Source organism: Haliotis rubra, unplaced genomic scaffold (assembly GCF_003918875.1).
Source record: "Haliotis rubra isolate DU_JTF1 unplaced genomic scaffold, ASM391887v1 Scf10, whole genome shotgun sequence".
NCBI classification, from domain to species: domain Eukaryota; kingdom Metazoa; phylum Mollusca; class Gastropoda; order Lepetellida; family Haliotidae; genus Haliotis; species Haliotis rubra.
Genome location: NW_025764892.1, coordinates 4,082,272 through 4,103,913, shown reverse-complemented (window position 1 = coordinate 4,103,913; position 21,642 = coordinate 4,082,272). Strand labels below are relative to the sequence as shown.

At 36.4% G+C, this 21,642-nt stretch overlaps 2 protein-coding genes across 2 annotated transcripts; one reads left to right on the top strand and one right to left on the bottom strand.

Annotated features, from left to right (window-relative positions):
* Positions 1-382: 382 nt before the first annotated feature.
* LOC124266106 (protein FAM183B-like) lies at positions 383-8,304 on the bottom strand. Its single transcript, XM_046700921.1, has 5 exons — positions 8,296-8,304; positions 7,550-7,739; positions 2,969-3,028; positions 2,056-2,159; positions 383-1,357 (listed from the first exon to the last, which is right to left on the bottom strand). The coding sequence occupies exons 1-5, from the start codon at positions 8,302-8,304 to the stop codon at positions 1,244-1,246; spliced, it is 477 nt and encodes a 158-aa protein (XP_046556877.1). The 3' UTR covers positions 383-1,243.
* On the top strand, positions 7,894-20,067 carry LOC124264188 (fizzy-related protein homolog). Its single transcript, XM_046698962.1, has 14 exons — positions 7,894-7,982; positions 11,293-11,452; positions 12,186-12,293; positions 12,442-12,573; positions 12,837-12,896; positions 13,183-13,284; positions 13,958-14,113; positions 15,375-15,446; positions 15,924-16,026; positions 16,171-16,292; positions 16,587-16,883; positions 17,328-17,432; positions 18,139-18,231; positions 18,659-20,067. The coding sequence occupies exons 2-14, from the start codon at positions 11,387-11,389 to the stop codon at positions 18,698-18,700; spliced, it is 1,458 nt and encodes a 485-aa protein (XP_046554918.1). The 5' UTR covers positions 7,894-7,982; positions 11,293-11,386; the 3' UTR covers positions 18,701-20,067.
* Positions 20,068-21,642: the final 1,575 nt, after the last annotated feature.

The following is a 21,642-nucleotide window of genomic DNA, read 5'->3' as shown; positions in this document are numbered from 1 at the left end:
TGGTGAGGTGAAATGGGGTCTAACGTCAACATGGGTATGTATGTGTGGCTGCTTGTACATGCCCAGACTTAAGTTGGTTTTATAGTGCTAGCTCACTGGGATACCATGCTGCAGTTAAGCATGAATACCCCACTCAGACACATTATACTGACGCCCAGCCGACCAGTCCTTGTTTTACAAATTAATGCCGAGCACCAGGCAGGGAACAAAAAGTACCATATTTTAACGTCTTATGGTATGACAAACCCGCAACCTCCCACTCTCTGGGGCGGACGCTCCAACCACCACCACAGAGGCAGTCAACATTTCAGAAGAATGCTGTCTGTGTAGCTTATGCTGCAAGTTGAAATTATCAATGGAAAGACAACAACAGTACAAAACATGATAAAATGGATTTCTTTAGTTTGACAAAAGTCCTTTACATGTGAACTAAAATATACATTCATGCAAGACATACAATCAAGACTTTTCACACAGTATCAGTATACACACAAACAAGTTCCAGCTGACGAGTGCTGCCTGAAACGTATATACAGTTGGCATTGTTCAGAGGAAATAGTCATCTCGTATAATACTATCTGTATAATCGAAAACAAAAAAACTAGGTAATTAAAGGTAAAGTAGCTCTTGAGAGCCTTGAAAATGTAATATCATTGCAGGTCTAACTGAAAATGTGTAACATTTAGTATTTTATACTTCCAAAATGATTGTCTGAATACAAAATACATTGTGTACGATTCAAATAGAGTTAGATCAAATAGTACACTAAACATGAAGTTCTCTCACAGAGAACATACAGAGCTAACATTACAGCTACAACTATAACCCTATTGACACCATGTGTGGAGACCCAACATACTGGCTATATACCTGAAGTAACATACTGGTTTGGAAAATATCAGGAATATTCACTGACACCATTCTGGCATTTGGACCAATTCATGATCTAAAACACTGGAAATAAACTACAATGAGGTACCTAAGAAATTGCTATATATTAAGTTTTAATCTGTTGTCATTATTTGCAATTTGTACTTAAAGAACATATCTGCAGCCTAATTCACAAGTAACTTGCATACTAAGATTTCACTAGACTATAATTACCAGTTCCTTTAAAGAAATCTGATTTTATCAATTTGCAACATGGTAATGATATAATAAATGTTGAGAACACAATGTGTGTATATTTACAAAAGAAAGTAACTACATTGTGAACTATAAATTATAATTGCATGTTGTATGGCTAGTTCATGTTCTCCCGCTGTTCCTTCTCGCCCCATGCCTTGTCATTGTACTTGGTGATGGCAGTGTTGCACTTGTGGAAAGACAGCCTCTTGTCTGTAGGGTCTCTGGGAATCTGAAATGGAAATTATGGTATGGTATATACGAGTGAGTAAGGTGAGTTTAATGTAGCTTTTACCAGTGAGTGAGTAAAAAAAGTGAGTGAGTTTAGTTTTACGCCACACTAAGCAAAATTCCAGCTATATGGCGGCGATCTGTATATAATAATCGAGTCTGGACCAGACAATCCAGGGATCAACATCATGAACATCGATCTTTACAATTGGTGGTCAACGCAGTCAGCGAGCCTGACCACCCAATCCCATTAGTCACTCTCACGACAAGCATGGGCATCCCAGTTATATCACAGCATGACAGCTTTATGTCAGAGAACAGCTCAAAGTAGTGCATGTGTCTGACATTTACAGCTGTGGTGACACCCATCAGCAGCTGCCCCATGCCCCCACCAATAAATGGGAACATACAAGTATGGGGCTGGTTACTTCATGAATAACAACAAAACCTTTGTCTCCTACATGGATCATTGCTTCGCCTGATTACATTTTTTAAAAGGGAGAAGAAAACTGATATATTTGTTTCTATCGACTAAATAAAAACTGCTTTCCATAAATTTCATTTTTAAAAGTTGTACAAGATGGTTATGTTTGAGTAAAAGAATGGTCTTTGTATATGCAGTTTCTTTCCTGTACCTGTAACCAAAGTGTAACATAATAATACTACTTTAACTGCTGCAAATATCTAAAACAACCTTACAAATGGCTTTGTCGTCCATCCATATTCCTGCGACTCTGTTTGAGGAAAGTCATATTTCTTCACCGGTTCCAGGGATGCTCTGTTGATGACTGACAAGAAATGACCTGAAAACAGAATTCATTCAGCTTATCAAGTTGTCAAAATCACACTGTTAAGGGTGCTTATGTATGTTACAAATAATGACCGGAACAGGTAACAAAATGTCACAGTGTGAACCAAATAAATTTGAACAAACCTGTAGAGGTGTAGGGGTGGTTGAACAAAACGAAAACGAGTTTTGTAAATATTTTATTCAAATATAGTTACAACTGTCGTAGGGATTTAAAATGACATTTAAATGCTTATAAGTACCCCAAGGTGGACTCTCTTCCAAGAATCAAGTTTGAGTGTTAGCATGCAATTCAGAGGAAAATACTCATTTTCACATGAACATCCATTGGGTAGGTAGAGAGCTTCCCAGTCATGAACACACTGGTCCTCTCAGTTGGTTCATTGACAAACCTTGCAATAGTTATCCTTATTCCCTTTAACACCGGATCCTCAGTAAACTGATATGTCAAATAAATATTCGATAACAATCAATTTTTCTCTAAGTACTTTGAAACAAATTTCTCAACCACACAAATGCACTTACAATACATGTCCTGAAACAAGTTCTGATAATATGTTCAGATCATCTCCCTGAAAACCAATTGTTGGCTCCCTTTAGTAACTGGTACCCTTTCTTCCCTAGATTGTTAAAGGAGCATGGATTCACAGTTAAAGTGCATAAGCCCCTCATCATCTGTAAATAATATCTCTGAATTTAAGAACACTGGTTTTGTTGCACAGAAAAGTAGATACTGTGGATCACAGATTCATGGTTTGTCATTCACTGGATGTTCTCCTACAATATCTCAGAAACTAAACTTACTGTCTTCTTCTCCTTCTTCTGTGTCATGTTTGGAGTTAGGTTTCCCTGTTATTACATGAACTGAAAAGAAAGACAAATAATTTAAGATGCATTCAAAATTTATTATCAGTAATGTATAATGAATTTTCGTGCATTGTCAGTGCAAAGTTGAACTTGTTAATGGATTACGTGTAATAGTCCAGTAAAATTAGTGGAAAAAACACTGAACCTCCAAACAATTGGTACAGATATGGTTTTGTGTTTATATCGTTTACAATAGTTATAGAAACAATATATAAAAAGTCCTCCCTTGGATGTTGATGCTAAGTGTCTTTTTGAGGGCAAAAACTATGAAAAATAGTATTTTTCAATTATTTTTTGAAAATCTGAAACTAAGTCCAGAAAATGGTATAAAATCCTGCAAAACATACACCTGAAGCATACAGAATAGTAAATAATGAAAATTAAAACTGAAAACAATTTATGACATGAGGTTTGAACTTGGATTTTGGACACTCCAGCACACTGGAAACAAGTAAATGAGAGTTATCTCCCCTTGGTTTACAATAGCTTGAAGTAGCAGAATGGAAAGGAAAGGTTATATCTTTTATAAAACTCAAACTAGATTAGGCAATAGTTCACCAAATAGATAAAGGATTAAAAAGACAGCTAAAAGCTACAATTAAAAGTGATGAGGAGGAGGACTGGGGTGATTCTGCTCCCATAATAAGAACTATATATATGCACTGCGGTCATGTAAGACTACACACCTTGGTGATAAATGGGACATTCTGTATCAGGATTTAGCAGAACTTGAAGAAACATATGCCAGAATGATAGATTAGGAAAATATGATACCATTTATATTTACTATGCTATTAATTTTTTTTAAAATTCAAAAGGTGATTGAAGGATAAGTTTGTTCTCTTTTAACTTTAACTGGCAACTACATATTATTATGTGAGCAGAGTGAGTGAATATATTTTTACGCCGCTTTTAGCAATATGCAAGCAATATCACACGGGGGACAATAGAAAAGGGCTTCACACATTGTACCCATTTGGGGAATCAAACCCGGGTTTTCAGCATGACGAGCGAACGCTTTAACCACTAGGCTACCCCACCGCCCCACTTATGTGAGCAGAATTGGGTGAACCCTTGCAAATATTTATAGTATAACTGGTATTTTTTTTTATCTGATTTGAAATCATTTAAAAAACAGACTGAAATCTTCATGAAAAAACTTGAAACTGATTCACATAAATTAGATATATAACACATATTTTTACTGAAAAACATCTTTTTCTTAAAATTGGAAAAATCATTAACTTACGCTCCTTGTAGTGAGTGAAAATGTTATTTCAGTTGTCACTGACAGTGAAAATATATCAGACTAGAAGTTTTGAAGTTCCCTGTGTTCCGCGATACCCTTTTGCTGTTCTCTTTATTGTGCTTACCCCTTACTGGACGCACTTTTGTTCATTGTGTACAACTATGTATGGGTGAGTGAGTGAGTTTAGTTTTACGCTGCACTCAGCAATATTACAGCTATGGCGGCGGTCTGTAAATAATCAAGTCTGGACCAGACAATCCAGTAATCAACAGTATGAGCATTGATCTATGCAAATGGGATACCATGACACATGTCAACCAAGTCAGCGAGCCTGACCACCCGATCCCATTAGTCGCCTCTTACGACAAGCATGGGTTAACCTGGATCCCAGACTCAAAGCTGTATTTGCTCAACTTACGTGTGTGTGAGCGGTCTAGACAAGCCACATATATTAGGTTAACCAGAGTCAAGTAATCTACACAGATTCATATTCACGTGGAAGTCAGCTGGTTGTATTCGACAGATAATATCTCACATAGGACACTGTAATGGATTTACTGTGAGAATTTGTCACTCATATGTTGACATGGAACTTCCATCATGCATGATCTGGTCCCCTGTACTTCAATCGGTTCCATGAGGTTACAGCAGAAATATATTGATGTGGATTTCAGTCTTTAGCAATAAATACACTCTTCTTTTAGTAAACGTAGTGTCATGAACAACTACCTGGAGAGCAAAGGCACCACTTAGTTTCTTAACTGAACTCCTATTGGGTTTGGATATATCCGCTTCAAGTATACTACCATGGACAAAGTCAAACGTATTGGCAAGGAAACAATAAATACACATTTCAACATCTTAAAATAGCACAGGGCTCAAGTTCATAACTTGATCTCTCTCTCTGTTCAAAGTTTATGAATGAATATGTGTTGGTTTTAGATATATAACAGCTTCTCCATATTGATAGAGGATAGTTCCCTTTCAGATTAATCATAACTTTGATGAGGCAAAAAGAGGAACTAAATTGCATGTTCCTGAAGTTGTGTTTATTTTACCCTTGAAAATAGAAAATATATGCTCTGAAAAGTCTTTTATCTATGGTTTTATTCAAAATTTGACTTTTCCAGTCCATGTATTTGTAGTTCCATGTGTCCTCTGAAAATATGCATATAAAAGTACACCTGGGTCTCAGTATGAGATTTTCAATTTTTCTACCCCATAATAGGATCTAGCATACATCTATTTGACTTTTATAACCCATGTATTAGTAATGCCTTGTGTTCTCTCCATAAAAAGTACATTTTTGTCTCAATATGAAGTTGTTGAAATATTCTCTGAAAATTTCAATTTTTTAACTTTTACCCCAAAATAGGACTTCGGATAACATCATTTGACTTTTCTAATTCATCTATTGGTAGTACCTTGAGTACTCTTTAAAAATATATATATAAAAAGGTAAATTTGTGTCTCAATATGAGATTTTAAAAATTGTTTACTGAAGATTTCAATTTTTAAACCTTTTACCCCCCAAAATAGGACTTAGCTTCATATTTCAAGGGAGGACTTTTTTATACTCATTAGTTATAACTTAAACATGTTGAAAACACTCAAATCATTTCTGTACCAATTATTTGGAGGTTTTGTCACATTTTGACTGGACTATTAAGAGAAAACTGCTGCTTGTCATTGTAGATAGATCTATGTCATTGAGGGACAATATAACTTATGGTACACAGGTTTTTACCTCAACTCACAAACATGGGGGTCCTAGAACCCTAATTATTAGTTTAAGGGCCCTTGCAGGAAATACAAGGGTCCTCTGAAGTAACAGTGTAGAGAACTGTATGTTTGATCATTTCTTTAAATGCAATAGCCTAGAAGCAATAGCCTAGAAGCAAACCCTGCACAAGAGAACAGTACAAAATATACTGGCATTCTCATCATGTGGTCAGTTATATTATATATCCTAGAAGATAAGTATTAAACTGAATTAAAAGGTTAACATTTCGGTAAAAGAGTTTTCCAAAGCTGGGAAATTGCACACTTAAAACACCAGCTTTGCCAGTCAATAAACAATGATACTTGAATCACTGTAAATTAATTATAAGCCGAGAGCTGCGATGGGGTTTCAAGACATGACTCTATCCTTCTACTACAACGCATTGGGTTCTTGTTGTTAAGAATGACTTGATCCATGTTAATAAATTGTTATTGATGCCTCACTCTCCAGTTTGTATAACAGCTTCTTATGGGGGACTACAGTGTCAAATGCTTTGCAAAAATCTAGTATGGTGAGGTCGACTTGTTGTTTCATGTCATACACTGACATAATATCACGGGATGTAAGTAGTAACTGAGATTCACAAGAGTGCCCCGAACTGAAGCTGTGCTGTAGGTTAGTTAAGATATTATACTTCTCCAGATGTGACATTAAGTGTCGGCAAATAATATGTTCTTCGCACAGACACAAGTAAGCGAAACTGGACGACAGTTGCTGGCAAGGTGCCTGTTACCTTTCTTGAAGATGGGGGGGTCACTCAGGTGATAATGCTTGAGACATGATAAAGTTTAACTTGACAGTGAATATATATGGTTGTATTCTCTCAATGTAATAGCGAATCAGTAGTTTGAATATAGAGTCTAGATAGCAAGCATTATGAAGAGCTATGATCTAGGAAGGTGTTTCCTATTCACGCGGTACTTACGGATATTGGCTGAAAAATTTACACAAACAATTCTTATCGTATTCCTGCTTGTTGTTTTTAAATGAAGGGACTTCTCTAACATCTGCCAGATACATCAGGTGAATTACCACTCGTGAGCCCGGTGATAAACAATGCCATCCGCCATTGACGAAACGAGGCTTCTCCCATTCTCGCGGTATTACCAGGAATTAACGTTATTGAGTGTATGTAAGAGCAATCCTGCCGGAAAGGGCGGGGAAAAGTAATGATTATATCGAAGTTGGTATAAACTCCCCAATATTCGTGACACTGCAACTTGCAAGATTTTGATCATTCACCGACTTGGTCCACTTCATATAGTTACCAGTCGGTGATGTAAACAACCGCTAAGTGTAACGTATCGGCGATTTCGGCAGAAAAACGTATTTACCGCGAGAATAGGAAACCCGAGAGAATAGGAGACCCACCTATACTTATTCAGGGCATATTGTGATGGTCCTTCTTGAAGTTCTTCACACAGTCATCAATAATTTCAATCAAATATACTGTGGTGTTTTTAGTAGTTGCGAATCTTTTACTTACTCTTTTTGTATGGATTTACACTGTAGTTCGTGTAAATCTTCTGATGCCTTTGCTCCTTTCTAATAGTTTCACATAATATTGCATTTTGGTGAACAACGTTCTGGGGTTCTTTCACTGCGCCCTTCCCCTGCTGCTGCCATCTTGGATAATGATAACGTTGCCACCCTTGGTTGCTAAGGAAGTGCTTTTGCTCGAAAATACAAATAGCATTTATTTTTATCAAAATATAAGCTGTACATTTCTTATAAAGTAAAACATATTCAAACTCAAGCATTTCAGTTGTAAAGTAGATTTAGACATATTTCACGATGAACAACTAACTCCCATCATGCATTGCAACCGACGCCATCTTGCTGGAGTAGAACAACAAACTTTGTCAACGTAGGAATAATTTTTGATTTTAGCACATCTGGATTAACAAATAATCCTTTTGGTAAGTTAATAAGGTGTGCATTTTGAATTTATTTCGATCAATGAGAAGAGCACTTTTAAAAAATTATTTAGTAATGTGTTATATCTATTTTTCGCTCGTTTTCGCAGTGAGTTAACTTGAAAAACAGAAACACTCTGAAGTTACATTCGATAGCGAAGCAACGCCTCTCAGTGTTTGGTTAGTTCAAGTACTCGGAAAAGATGAGACTACTATTTTGCTTTTGCAGTTAACGCTTTGTCATAGTCTGCATTGCGTGTGAAATGGGCAGACATCTCAATATGTTGTACTAAACTTGCATCGGTTTCAAAATTACTACAACCATCTCTAAGTCTAAGCAGATCCAGGAATAACGTTCTCAGTTAAAGGATATTTGCTTTTTGATAGAGTTAGTTAGAAGCCAGTATTTGAATGTCCATTCTTAACCATTTTAACCAGAACTTGATGCAAAGAGTCTCCTTGGTTCAACGTGTCATCTGTTAGCACTGTTCTCTTTCACTGTTAAATAATGGACCCTAGTGTGGCAATATATGTACAGCATTATCTATTTTCATAATGCATGAAACAATGCAACAAGTATTTGATTACCGTAATCTCCCGGCAATCCTGACTTCAGTGATGTTAATAATACTATTGCCACAGTTTATATAGTATTCTTAAAATGTACATATTTTGGAGCACCTTTAGAATACAGCACAACTTCTCTTGAGGACAATCTCTGCCGTGGGTCACGTGTCATTAAGACAAGCAACCAGTTTGTGAGAACCCGTCGTACGAGAACCCGCGACTTTCGGATTGTTAGCTCGACAGCTAACCGACTGAGCTACGTCCACACTGTTACACAGTGTGCAAATTTATCGAGTCATTCCTGTGACGTCACGGAAATGAACGGAAAGAGTCGAATAGGTCACGGACAATTACGAAGGTTACGGGTAGACTTGGTGTCTCGTGATTTTAATCTACGGACAATTGCCGAATGGACCCGATGCCATTTGGCACACTCGTCTTTTTTCCGTAATCTACAAGAAACCGCGTGGCTTGGAATGAACCGAAATGCCTCAAACTGAAATTTTCAGTTAGTAGTTAGTTTGCCAAGACTGCACATGGTGCTGTCGACCATAACTATTACTTACATACCAAATTGGAGTGTCATGAGATCTCTGGTTATTGCTGTGACAAATCATAATTGTCAACATGGGTGTCGATATTGTACATCAATCACTTAACTACAATATTGTATTTGTGAATAAATATTCGTATTTTACCCAATATTCATGAAACGTATCATATTCGCCACATGGTGTATTCAAATACCTCAGCAAGTGCTTTTTCTTGTTTGATGAGTACTTGTATAATGTTTTATATGCATAGAATAAAACCCCTCGTCTCTCGTCCGACTGAATTTCAAATTTAAGAATGAGAAAGAAACTTGATTTTGCACGTCATCTAATTGTGGATTATTTCAACGATAAACTAAGACAAAATCACTGACACTAATGTGACCGAAAAGAAATATATGTGGAGCTCTTCGATGTCACATGCACAATATTAAATACATTGGGCATGGCAGACTCTACGGCAACGGCATGATATACCAAGGGAAACCACTCTGATCTTGCGTATAAACTAAGATTAGCTGCCCTTGAGTTTTTGAAAAGGTCACAGCCATTGCTAATCCCGCGCAGACACCATTTGCTATTATCCTTTCCTTGATTATCAAAAAGGTATGTTGTTTCACACTTATTCCAAGATTGAAACGGGCGGGACTAGTACTATGTGATATCGACTCAATAGTTGTTTGGTTCACTACAGCAAAAAATAATGAAGCCGACGTTAAATCAGTTGTGCATTCTCCGTGTTGTTGAAGTTGAAGTGCGAACCACACAGTTTTATGCAATATAAAAGCAATCTCCAAACGTAAAGCTGATTATTTGCGTGAAACAGACACCATTTTGTCACAGACTACAATGATCTTAGCTCCTTACAATTGGTCCGGACCAACTGTAAGTTTCGATTGTAACTTACAATGATCTTAGCTTACAATCGCTTTATGCAAGTGGATGGCGATTGTAGCCGAAGCCCAAGATCGCGATCTTTATGATTTACAATAATTGTAGCGTTAAGATCGTCAGTGCAATTGGACCGTGGTCACAAGTCCAATACAATCATAGAACCATGTGCTTGAAGCCTGCTGGTGCTTTAACTACCAGCTGGGGAAAAGGTACAGACATTTTTTGGGTACATGTGCTGACAATGAACCCAACAGATATCTAGGCATATCAAATATAAATATATAATTAAACATTGACAGTGATCAGTTTTTGTTGAATGAAAGTTAGTGGTGTTCCGATTAATTGAAATAATCGAAGGCTGGTAACAGTGACCAAACAACCGAGCAATCAATCAGCTTTGCTCATAATCAAATACAAACAATTTTGGAACTAAGGCTGTAACGATTCACTCGCATATTCGGTGAATCGAACCGTAGCCCTTCATGAATTCAATTCGTTATTCGTGGTCACCAGAACCGAATACTAATGAATATTTACGATTTTTTTAAGGGAGCATGTTTTACTTGAACCCTTGTGTACTTTTGGAAAGTGAGATATGCAAGGATTGAATATGTACTAGCCTTGCAGTGCGCAAGTCATGTTAGTTTGCCAAGGCCGCACATGGTACTGTCGACTATAACTATTACATATCAAATTTGAGTGTCATGAGATCACTGGTTATTGCTGTGACAAATCAAAACTGTCAACATGGGCGTACCATATTGTACATCAATCACTTAACAACAATACTGTATTCGTGAATAACTATTCCTAATCGTTACCCAATATTCATGATATGTATCATATTTGCCACATAGTGTATTCGTTGCAGCCCTATTTGGACTACTGTTTTAGTGTTTGAAACACGTGACTGAATGTATCTTGAACACTCTGGGAAGTTCATGTTAATGATATATTAGTCATCAAAGTAGCAAGATGCACAATTTTACATTGGATGTTAAATTTGCAAATGCAACTTGTGCAGTTTCTAAATATAACAAAAAACAAAACAAGATAACAACATGTTTTTTTTCTTTACACTTATCTGCAGTAATAATCTGATACGGAAAGTGAAAATTACCGTGACCAATCTTTTTCTATGATTGCTTGTTAGTTAAGAACCAATCATCAGAGAGAGATTTCAACCAATTCCCAACACTAATGAAAATGGGATTAAAGTGCTGAATACATGTATTTGTTATATATTATTTTATTGTTTATTACATAACAGTGTACATGCTATGTCTCATTATGATCTACAGGTCGAAGATCAAATGGTGACAAGAACATAAAGTGACAACCCTGCCATTTGCTTGGCAATTAAACACTCTCTAGACTCGAGAATCTGCAGTGAACATGGATCCTGATTATGAGAAGAGACTTCTGAGACAACAAAATGGACAGTTATCGCCATTCTCATCAGTGAGTTTATGTTATCTTTTCATGTTTATTATGTTTATGGTAAATATGATCTGTTATCTGTTGTAGTGGTAACCATATCAACAGAAATATTGAAACTGTTAGTGAATTACTATTTGCTGATTTTCTTTTTCATAATTGCTCATCGACATGCCGTTTATTACAATCAATCAGTTTGTCCAGACCTAAATTGAAAAATCAGTAATATACACGGTAAATGAATATGAACAAATTATCCTGAAACACAGTTTTGGGGTTACAATTACAGATGGGATGGAATGTGTCAATTAAGTGGACACAGCAGTAAGTAACCATCATGACCATGGTCACAGGCCCAATAACATACATCAGTGTACTCAAGGATGTCTGGAATCTGTGACTGTCAAATATTTTTAAAATAGTCCACGTTTTGCAGGTGAACCAGGGATACTGCTGGAAGCTTGCAGGAATGTTGTGTACTCGTATTGATTTTTATCAGTCTTTTGCAATTAGATATGATATAAATCAAGGCAATCAACACCCCAAAGAATCCAGCATTCTGTGTTTGGTAATAGCAACCAAAGGATGTAACTTTAATAAAATTTCCTGTTATAATATGGACACTACAGCTCTAAACATTTTAAAAGCACTTAAGCTATTTGTGAAAATTAGCATGATTACTACCAATCAGGTGACAAAGATCTCTCATGCAGCCCAACACCATGCTCACATTCTATTTTAATTATTATTTTTTCAGCCTGTTAGCACAAGCCCAGTAGCATCCCCTTCCAAAGAGAAATATGGAGACCGTTTCATCCCAAGTCGAGCTGGTGCAAGTTGGCACATCAACTTCAATGTTCTGCCGGTAAGTATTTAATATTTCATTCACAAGGGTTTTTCATATGAAGAGTCTTTTGACTACCAGTACACAGTGTGATACTTTTGGTATCTCATGCTTGCTCCCCTGTAGTTTAATACAATGATCATGACAATTACCTTCATAACTATTTCAGGAAAACACAGTTCAGTCCCCTAGCCAAACAAGGAAAGGAAAAGAAACCAGTACAGAAACGAGCAAAGATGGTTTAGCATATTCGTGTTTGCTGAAGAATGAACTACTCTCTGCTGGCATTGATGACTTAAAGGTTTGTTTTCATTATCACAATTACATTGTTCATTCACCCGTCATGTTTATCAGGTAAGTATAGAAGGTTGTCATGTTAAAAAAAATAGAAGAAACATTCTCTTGTTGATAAAAACAGTTTTCCTGTGTAGAAAGATTTCTTTCTACTTGTTGTAGCAACTTAAATTTACCATTTATAGATAAACATTTTAGTATGTATGTAATTGTCATTAAGCATGATCTATAATGCAGCTAGTTTTCATTCTTTTTTGTAATTTTGTTTAGGATCAACAAACAGATGAGAGAAGAATACTAGCTCCAAAAGAAAGCAAAAATCTCTTTCGGGTAAGATTTGATTTTGCATATGTTTATTATACAGCTATAATTGAGTTTTTTGTCATTTACAGTGATAGCACTTAAGAAAATTATGTGCTATCTTCCAAACTGCAAAGAACATTAATGATGGTGAGAGTGTATTTACTAGCTACAATTAAGATGAATCTTTCAAACCAAGGTAAATGCTAAAGATGTTTCCTTGACTGTCAATGCTTGTGTATAGTTCTCAGTATATTTCTTCAAATTGTTACTGTGTCTGTATGATGATTACAATGTACCTGTTGATTGATTACAGTACCATGTTCCGCGGCGAGGTGGAGACTCATGCGACTCTTCACCTTACTCTCTATCACCTGTTGGAAGTAAAAGTCAAAAGCTCCTTCGTTCTCCACGCAAGGTCTGTTTGTTTGATAAGACAAGTTATGTTCCATGTTTTCAAATATTGACATCAGTCTCTAGAATCATATAAGTTAAAAAACATGTGAAGCCTATACTTGTATCAGTAGAACCAAGTCCCAGAATATAATCTAGTTTCATCTGATCATACCAAACAGAAAACATCAGGCCCTGGCTAATTTGGAATATTTGCTGTTGCTGACTGAAACAAGGACAAAGACTAGAGGCTAGATAATCAATATTATATTGACACAAGAACAATCATCACAGTATTAAACAAAGTGTTGAAAATTTGAGTTTGTTTGAGGCTTGTTCAGAAGACTTGAAATATGTTACAATACCAGCAGATTAGGAGACCTGTATGTTCATACATATGATTTCACAATTACGGACCATAACCATGTGATGTGTTGGGGAGAGGTGTGATGTCCAGAGGGACAATGAACGTGTAACTATCTCCAACACTGTAAGTTTCAACAGTGTATGAGAAAGAGCTCTTCTCTCATTTATTGTTATACTTTAATGTACGGATTGTAATCAGTATTTTTATGTTTCTGCATAACAGTGGACAAGAAAACTTCCCTCTGTAAGTCAGGCTTAATCACCAGGTCCACCATCTGCCATCTGTGATATGTTTGCAGAGAGTACAGTACTGAAATATTCCAATTTTTCAGGCTGTAAGGAAGATATCCAAAATTCCCTTCAAAGTGCTAGATGCCCCGGAGCTTCAGGATGACTTCTACTTGAACCTGGTTGATTGGTCATCTCAGAACGTCCTGAGTGTTGGGTTGGGGACGTCAGTGTATCTCTGGAGTGCATGTACCAGTCAGGTTTGTCTAACAGATGTAGTTTTGAACAGCAATGAAGTCTGCCTAACTACCAACCCTACATGTGACTCTGAACTATTAGTGGGAATGACGCACATTGTATTAAGTTGTAAAACATGTGCCAGTTATTAAGATTATGACAACAAAAAGTTCTTTGTGAAGTATTAGACAAGGTTTACATTGAACGGGTTAATGGCAAGGTTTACATTGAACGGGTTAATGGCAAGGTTTACATTGAACAGGTTAATGGCAAGGTAAATATACACACAGTAATACATGTATAGCTGATGAAAACCATGAATACACCAGCCTGAAAATACACATGCCTTTCCTTTAGCGTTTACATGTCACTATTCAATTACCAACCAGCCATCCATGTATTCATTGAAGATTGTGATTCTAATATAGCATTCACAGCTGTTCCTCTACAAGTATTAAGACCTTTGTGAAAAATGTCATTAAAAGTGGTAATCTATAAACTTAAATGAGAGAGTGGAGTAACTTTTGCAATGCATCACCAGTTATATATTTTCGTTGGTTGAGTGGGAATTCCTAACAAGTGTCTAATTCTGACATGTATTAGGTGTACATTGCTGGTCCAGCAACAGCTCTGAATAAATCTTTCAATAAAAGATTTCACTAACATACTGTTAGGTGTAGTTGGCAGACTTCAATGTTTTCCACAAGGGATTATGTCGGTCGGTATCTTGATAGATTCAGTCAAATAATGAGTATGAAGAACTAAGGTACATACCAAGTTTTGTGTTATTGCCTGTGGATGAACTGTTTCAAATATCCCCACTCCTAATTTTGCATTGTGTAGTTATGAATCTTGAAATATTTAGAATCATTTTTGTTTCATTATGTTCCTGCTGTGTTTATTTATTTTGACCCTGTTGTAATATCGTTCTATTCACCCTGTTTAATGATAGAATAGCACTTAACCATCTAAACTTAACACTAACAAGACTACAAACACAAATATTGCCCATTAAATATATCTCCCAGTGTTTTTGTTAAAATCCAGAGTTCATCGGATCATCCAGTAATGTACAAACAGGTATGTACCTTCAGTTTCAAGCTTTGGATTGGTTTGGGATTGCAGAATTCACTGAAAAGGTTGAAAGAGTCCTCATATTTTGTGTATCTAGTCACTTGCATATGTATAATGTATATGCTTTTAGTTCAAGGGAGTCCATATTGTTTAAGCAATTACATGTACTGTGACAAGTTGCAATCTTATGTTTGGTATATTGTATTACAGGTGACCCGATTGTGTGATTTGTCTCAAGATAATGACACTGTCACCTCCGTGTCCTGGTCAGAGAGAGTCAGCGTAAGTCATAGCACATGGGAAGATACTTGTAGAACTAATACCTGAATTCTGAAACATATTCTCATGAATGGATGCTATTAGAAACCTTTTTAGATACTTTCTTGATGCTTTTGTATTCATACCTTCAATACCTATCTGCACTGACTCTTAGCCTTGTGTTACTCTACAGCATACTGGCAAAACATGAAAGTGTCTGGTCATATAATCTGACCAGCATTGTGGGAATTCCCTATGTTCATGATGGAGGTGAAACTGTTGATGTTAACAGTAACAGCAAACACAGAGATATCGGCAAAATGTGAACAGATATGGAGAATTTACAAATAATCTGTGTTGCACATTACATTGTTACTGAAAAGGACAGGTTGAAATGGATGGATTATATTTTGTTCCTTTATAACATTGATGATGTCAGTTTTTATTGTAAATTGAATTTCAATATGACAATGTAAACATTGTTTTTAACATGTTCTGCAGGGCAATCTAGTTGCAGTGGGGACACACAAGGGCTATGTACAGATCTGGGATGTGTCCGTGAACAAGAAAATCAACTCTCTAGAAGGACACAGCGCTAGAGTGGGTAGGTAGAAGAACCCTCCTGTTGTCATGCAATGATTTGTGTGAATACTGCAGCTGCACATCTCTTGTCAGACCAAAACTTGTGTTGAATTTCTTTACTTAGTATTATCAGACTCTTTGTGAATGTGAATATATTTTGGTTTAGGCTCGCTGGCATGGAATGGTGACATTCTCTCCTCTGGCAGTCGAGATCGTCTCATCTTACAGCGGGATATACGAACACCCAGTGTTGCCCCTGAACGTCGGCTTGGTGGACACAGACAGGAGGTAAGGGCATCTAGCCCATTACAGATAAATAAAAGGTTCCAGGGGGTTCGTAAAGATAAACCTTCACATCCAACTACCAGCCATACTGCAAAAAATAATAGTGACCCTCTTCCATTGAAATTTCCACCCAAATCAGTATACATTGTAAAATATGTGGTCACATCTGTGTACGTCTTTTTGGTGTGAATATATCTCATTTGTACTTATATTTCCTTCAAAAATTGTTGAGCATTGTGTATACAAGTTTTCTTGTTTTTTAATGGTGAATTGTAAACTGTATAATCTTTATTCCAGGTTTGTGGTTTGAAGTGGTCCCCAGATCACCAACACTTAGCATCAGGTGGAAATGATAATAAACTGTTTGTTTGGAACATGACAAGTGTGAATCCAGTGCAAACATACACTGAACATTTAGCAGCAGTTAAGGCCATAGCATGGTCCCCGCATCAACACGGTCTGCTGGCCAGCGGTGGTGGAACAGCTGACCGATGTATTAGGTTCTGGAACACTCTAACTGGTCAGCCTCTACAGTGTGTAGACACAGGGTCACAAGTCTGTAATCTGGCATGGTCAAAACACTCAAATGAATTGGTAAGTTGGACATTAACTGGAGTAGAAGGGAAGTAACTCTGAGCAGACTAATTTTCTGCCGATTGTTACTGATGTAATTGGGAACATGTACTGAGGTTGTTTTTACATTGGTAATGGTAATATCAGTTTATTCTCAGTCTATATTTATCACCAGGCCATGATCATGAAGGATACTGTAAGGGTAAATACATACACTGAATCATTTAGTGAAGGTTCTAAAGTGCAAGTTTTGGCCGAAACTATGCATTTTTTTTTAATTTTTTTATTATTTTTTTTATTTTCCTGAATTTCATTGGGAAATTTCAAATTCCTGTTTAGGATTTTTCAGACATTTTCTGCACTCATGGGGCCCAAAAATTGGACTCTGCATGTGTTGACGAATCCTTGATTAAATAAAAAATCATCTGCTCCAGTTTCTTCAGGTTTGTGATTATTCACTTTCAGGTCAGCACTCATGGGTACTCACAAAACCAAATCCTAGTCTGGAAATATCCGTCACTAGTGCAGATTGCCAAACTGACAGGACATTCTTACAGAGTGCTATATCTGGTAAGTAGTCTGCTTATTCGTCTTTAACTTACAAAACAAAATCAATGTTCGAATGAAATTGAACACATTTGATTGCATTGTTTTTACCGTCATGCAGAACAGACACAGCGTTTTCCACATATGCAAATGGAAATTCTTGCTATCTAACATGTAAATGACTTCTAAAGTCAAAGCAGAGATGCAAACAATCCTTAGAAATACAAACATTATATGACTGATGCATTTCATATTAGAACTTTGTGGCTCTGTACAGGGAGTGTCCATGAATATGTCTTACAATATCAACTATACTCAGCAGCTGTCATCATGACTGCTGCATAATTAGTTGATGTTTGATGCAGAAGATATTTACATTGGAGTCTTCGTGACCTGTATTTTAAGGTCATACAATTTCAATATGTTATGCCTTAGGCAAGACATTTGTTCTTGATATTGGGTTTTGAATTCTGCTGAATTCCAAGAATAAAAAGTGGAAATCAAAGCAAATGTGAATTTTTTTAATTTTGTTTATTTCAATTTTTTTCTCTATATTGATAGACAATAACCATGGTAAAAATTAATTGAAGAACTGTTATCCCTCAACTTTGATACTGTAATTAAGACATGAAAACTCTAGGCTCATGTCATTGTGGTGGTGTGAATGTATGTTGCTGTTGGATCCTTTGCAAGATGCATTGACTTACATGTGTATTTCAATTTGTTACAGGCTATGTCTCCAGATGGGGAAGCTATCGTCACCGGGGCAGGGGATGAAACACTTCGCTTCTGGAATGTCTTTAGCAAAACTAGATCAACAAAGGTAAAATGATCTCCTGTTGAACACACTATTTGGCTTCCATCAGGAATCTCTTCAATAAAAGTGAAATGTCTCAGAAAATTGTCATGATTAGGTTTTTTTTGTCCTGTTTATGCTGATTCATTTTTAAAGATATTTGAAAAGTTTCAAATATTTTGAGGAATTTTTTATCATAATTGATTGCTGGAATGTTGCCATTTTATTTTTCAAAGCTAGTCACTTATACAGCAATAACAAAAATTGTCTGATATGTCTTTTTTTCAAGAAATGTAGCATTTTGCATAAATGATCATATAGTATGAAACAGCTGAAAATTGTGATAACAAGATTCTCAGCAACCTATAACCATATGTATCTTTCTTTCCTCTTTTCACCAATATACGATCTCAATGTTCAATTAGGAATAATAAATATATATTTTCTTCTTCAGGAATCCAAGTCTGTCTTGAACCTTTTCACAAGGATCCGATAAAGGGAGATAAACAATCCATTCCTCTTCATGTCCGTAGCAGTAACTGCCATTACCTACTTCAATGTGGGTCTCTGTGTTCAGAACAATTCTCACCAACATCATCATTTCACTCGGAGATACCAGAAGTCAAAATTTTCTGTTGTCACATTACCCTAGGTTTGACCAAACTGTAGATTTAGACATGCATTCTATTACAATTATATAAGGATCTTCTGGCATTAGGATTTAGGTTTGGGATCAAGGACTTGCATTTTATGGCATTAACTTACTCGTGAACTTTTCCTATGATGTTGAAAGATTTTGAATCGAAGTGTATTTACAATTCCTCTGTGTGTATTATACCTATTTTGACACTGGTTTGTCAACAGGTTTTTTGTAACTGTGATGAAACAATATTATTACAGCAGTATGTGCGCTGAGAAAAAGTTATGTTCAGTTGAAATTCTTATGTGGTCATTTCCTTGTTTTCTTGTGTAGAATGGAACTCTAAATCAGAAACGTTGCAAATGATTTCTTTGAAATTTTAACAGCACTAAATCAGAAGTAATTATTTTATTTTGTTTTAATTTAGTTGAAAGGCTTATGCATGACAGCCATTTACAGTTTCCGAGAATGTTACAAAGAGGCATTCTTATGTGCCCTTTTTAGATGCCATTTTATCTTGACTATTTATTTAAAGAAAACACTTTGTTATGATTGTTGTTTTATTTCTTACTATTTACCACCTTTCATTTAGCTCAAGCAACTATGTTGGACTGTTTGGTATGAAATGTGCTGATTTGTATTTATAACATGGTATGATTTTCAGTAACAAGTACACACTTTCCCTCCATGAAATCTTTTTCAGTAGGAATGGTTTAACTGGGTGAAAAGCCCTACAAAAATGTGCAATATAAAACCAAGAGTTGGAAGAACTCTTTTGTAGATAGAAATGTATTCAGTTAGCATCCCACACATTCACGTTCTAAGCATGACCAAAGGTTTGACTATCATTCAGTATTTCATTGTCCATTCATTGTTCATCAGTCAGGTATCTCCACATTATCAGCTTTACGTTGATGTTGTGTGATCAGATTCTGCTGACCGTAGTGTTCTCATCACCAGGGATGTTTGTATTGTATGTGGCTCTGTGCTGAGCCTAGTATCTCCACAATTTCACAGTCTTATGGCATGAGCATGGATGTTGGATTATGTTAGGGAAGCTTGTCTGACAGCAGGACAGAAGCATGGAAAACTGAGGTGATAATCGATCAAGGAATGGTTTTATAACTGCCCACCGTGGATCGTGAGGGCGTGCATTCAGTTGTTGATTTTGAAAGTGTGAGGTAAATACTTGTAAGAAACGAAATAAACATAAATATATAGATTTTGATTTGTCTGTTTTTACTGTTTTGATTTGTCTTAAGTGAGGACATAGCTTGGTATATGCTTGAGACACTGTATCACTGCTGAATAGAACCCCGTGTTCCATAACCTCCGTGTCTTCCCTTACGTCTCTTTTGATACTAACAGTGAATTTAGTGGTATGCCATGCCACTGGATATTACTCAGGAATGTTATCCTGATTGGAATACACAAATAAAATATACCACCCAAAACCCACGTTCGCCTACGATACGGATGGGTTACATCAAATTTATCTCTCCTTGGAATTATCGCTTCGTTGAAATTTCATCACAGCGTTTTCCAGACCATAGTGACATCATCGGTTACCACGACCTCATTCAAATGGCATCGATAATTTCTCAGCAACTGAAGCTGGTTAGTTGTACCTTTTACATTTCAAATACTGCACCTCGACAAAATTGTAAAATCGTTCAGTGATTTGTGCTGATGTTTGATACAAAAAGACACTTTCACACGAGTACTCAGTGTTAAGCATTAGATTGCGGACACCGGCTGTCCTTTAGTCTGTGCCATAAGTCACTGGTAGAGCAGTGTCCCACTGATTCCAGATAGGTATGATCCTGGGTTCGAATCAGATTTGCCCCAATTTTGTTGGTAGTATTGTCAACACCAACACGTGCTCGAGGGTCTCGCCACAAAGGTCTTAGACCTTCATTACTTAGGGCAGTGTTCCCACATCAAGCTGACAACTGGTGTCACAATGTAATCTTAAATAAGGTATATGAGTATCAGTATTGTCTTGCTGAAAAAGGCATAGATTGTTGGGCTTTTAAGGTGAAATTTCTTTTGTACAGTTATGGTTTTGGCAATGTGTGGGCCAGTCAAAGTGTTGGAAATATCTCTACTTTCATATCATTATTTAAGCAAAGATGTATTGATATAGATAACCAGTTGTGGTCATCTGGTATTATACTTGTTTCGAAATTGGATTTTTATTGTAGGCTCAAAGAAGGTGTAGCTTTTGAGTTCTATATCGATAGTGTTAGTGTAAAACAGTTTCGAATCTTCTTAAGTAGATTTCGCTGCTCAAACCACAATTTGATAGAGTACTGTAAACATTTATGTCTTAAAAGGGAGGATCGCCTGTGCCCGCTTTGTATCATACCTAATATAGAAAATGAATATCACTTTTGCCTGGAATGCCCTTTTTATGGGAAATTAAGAAATGATATCCTCCCTAAATATTATCACATATATCCATCTGAAGTGAAATTAGCTCAGTTGTTTACATCAAAGAATACTTATAATATAAATTGTCTAGCAAAATATATATTTTTTGCCATGAAAAAAACGAAATAAATTTCTTTCAGTCCTTGTACCCACAAATGTATAATTGTACAGCTCTCATGATGTTGTAGGGTGCTCTAATGATTGTATATTCTGTACACCTGATGTATAATGGGCCTGTGGCCCCTTTACTGAATAGAACTCTCTCTCTCTCTCTGGTGTCACTGGTAAAAACTCATCAAAGTGCCGTTAAACCAAATCCACTCATTCAATAAACGTAATGTTGAGAAGTTTGAAGTATAAAACGT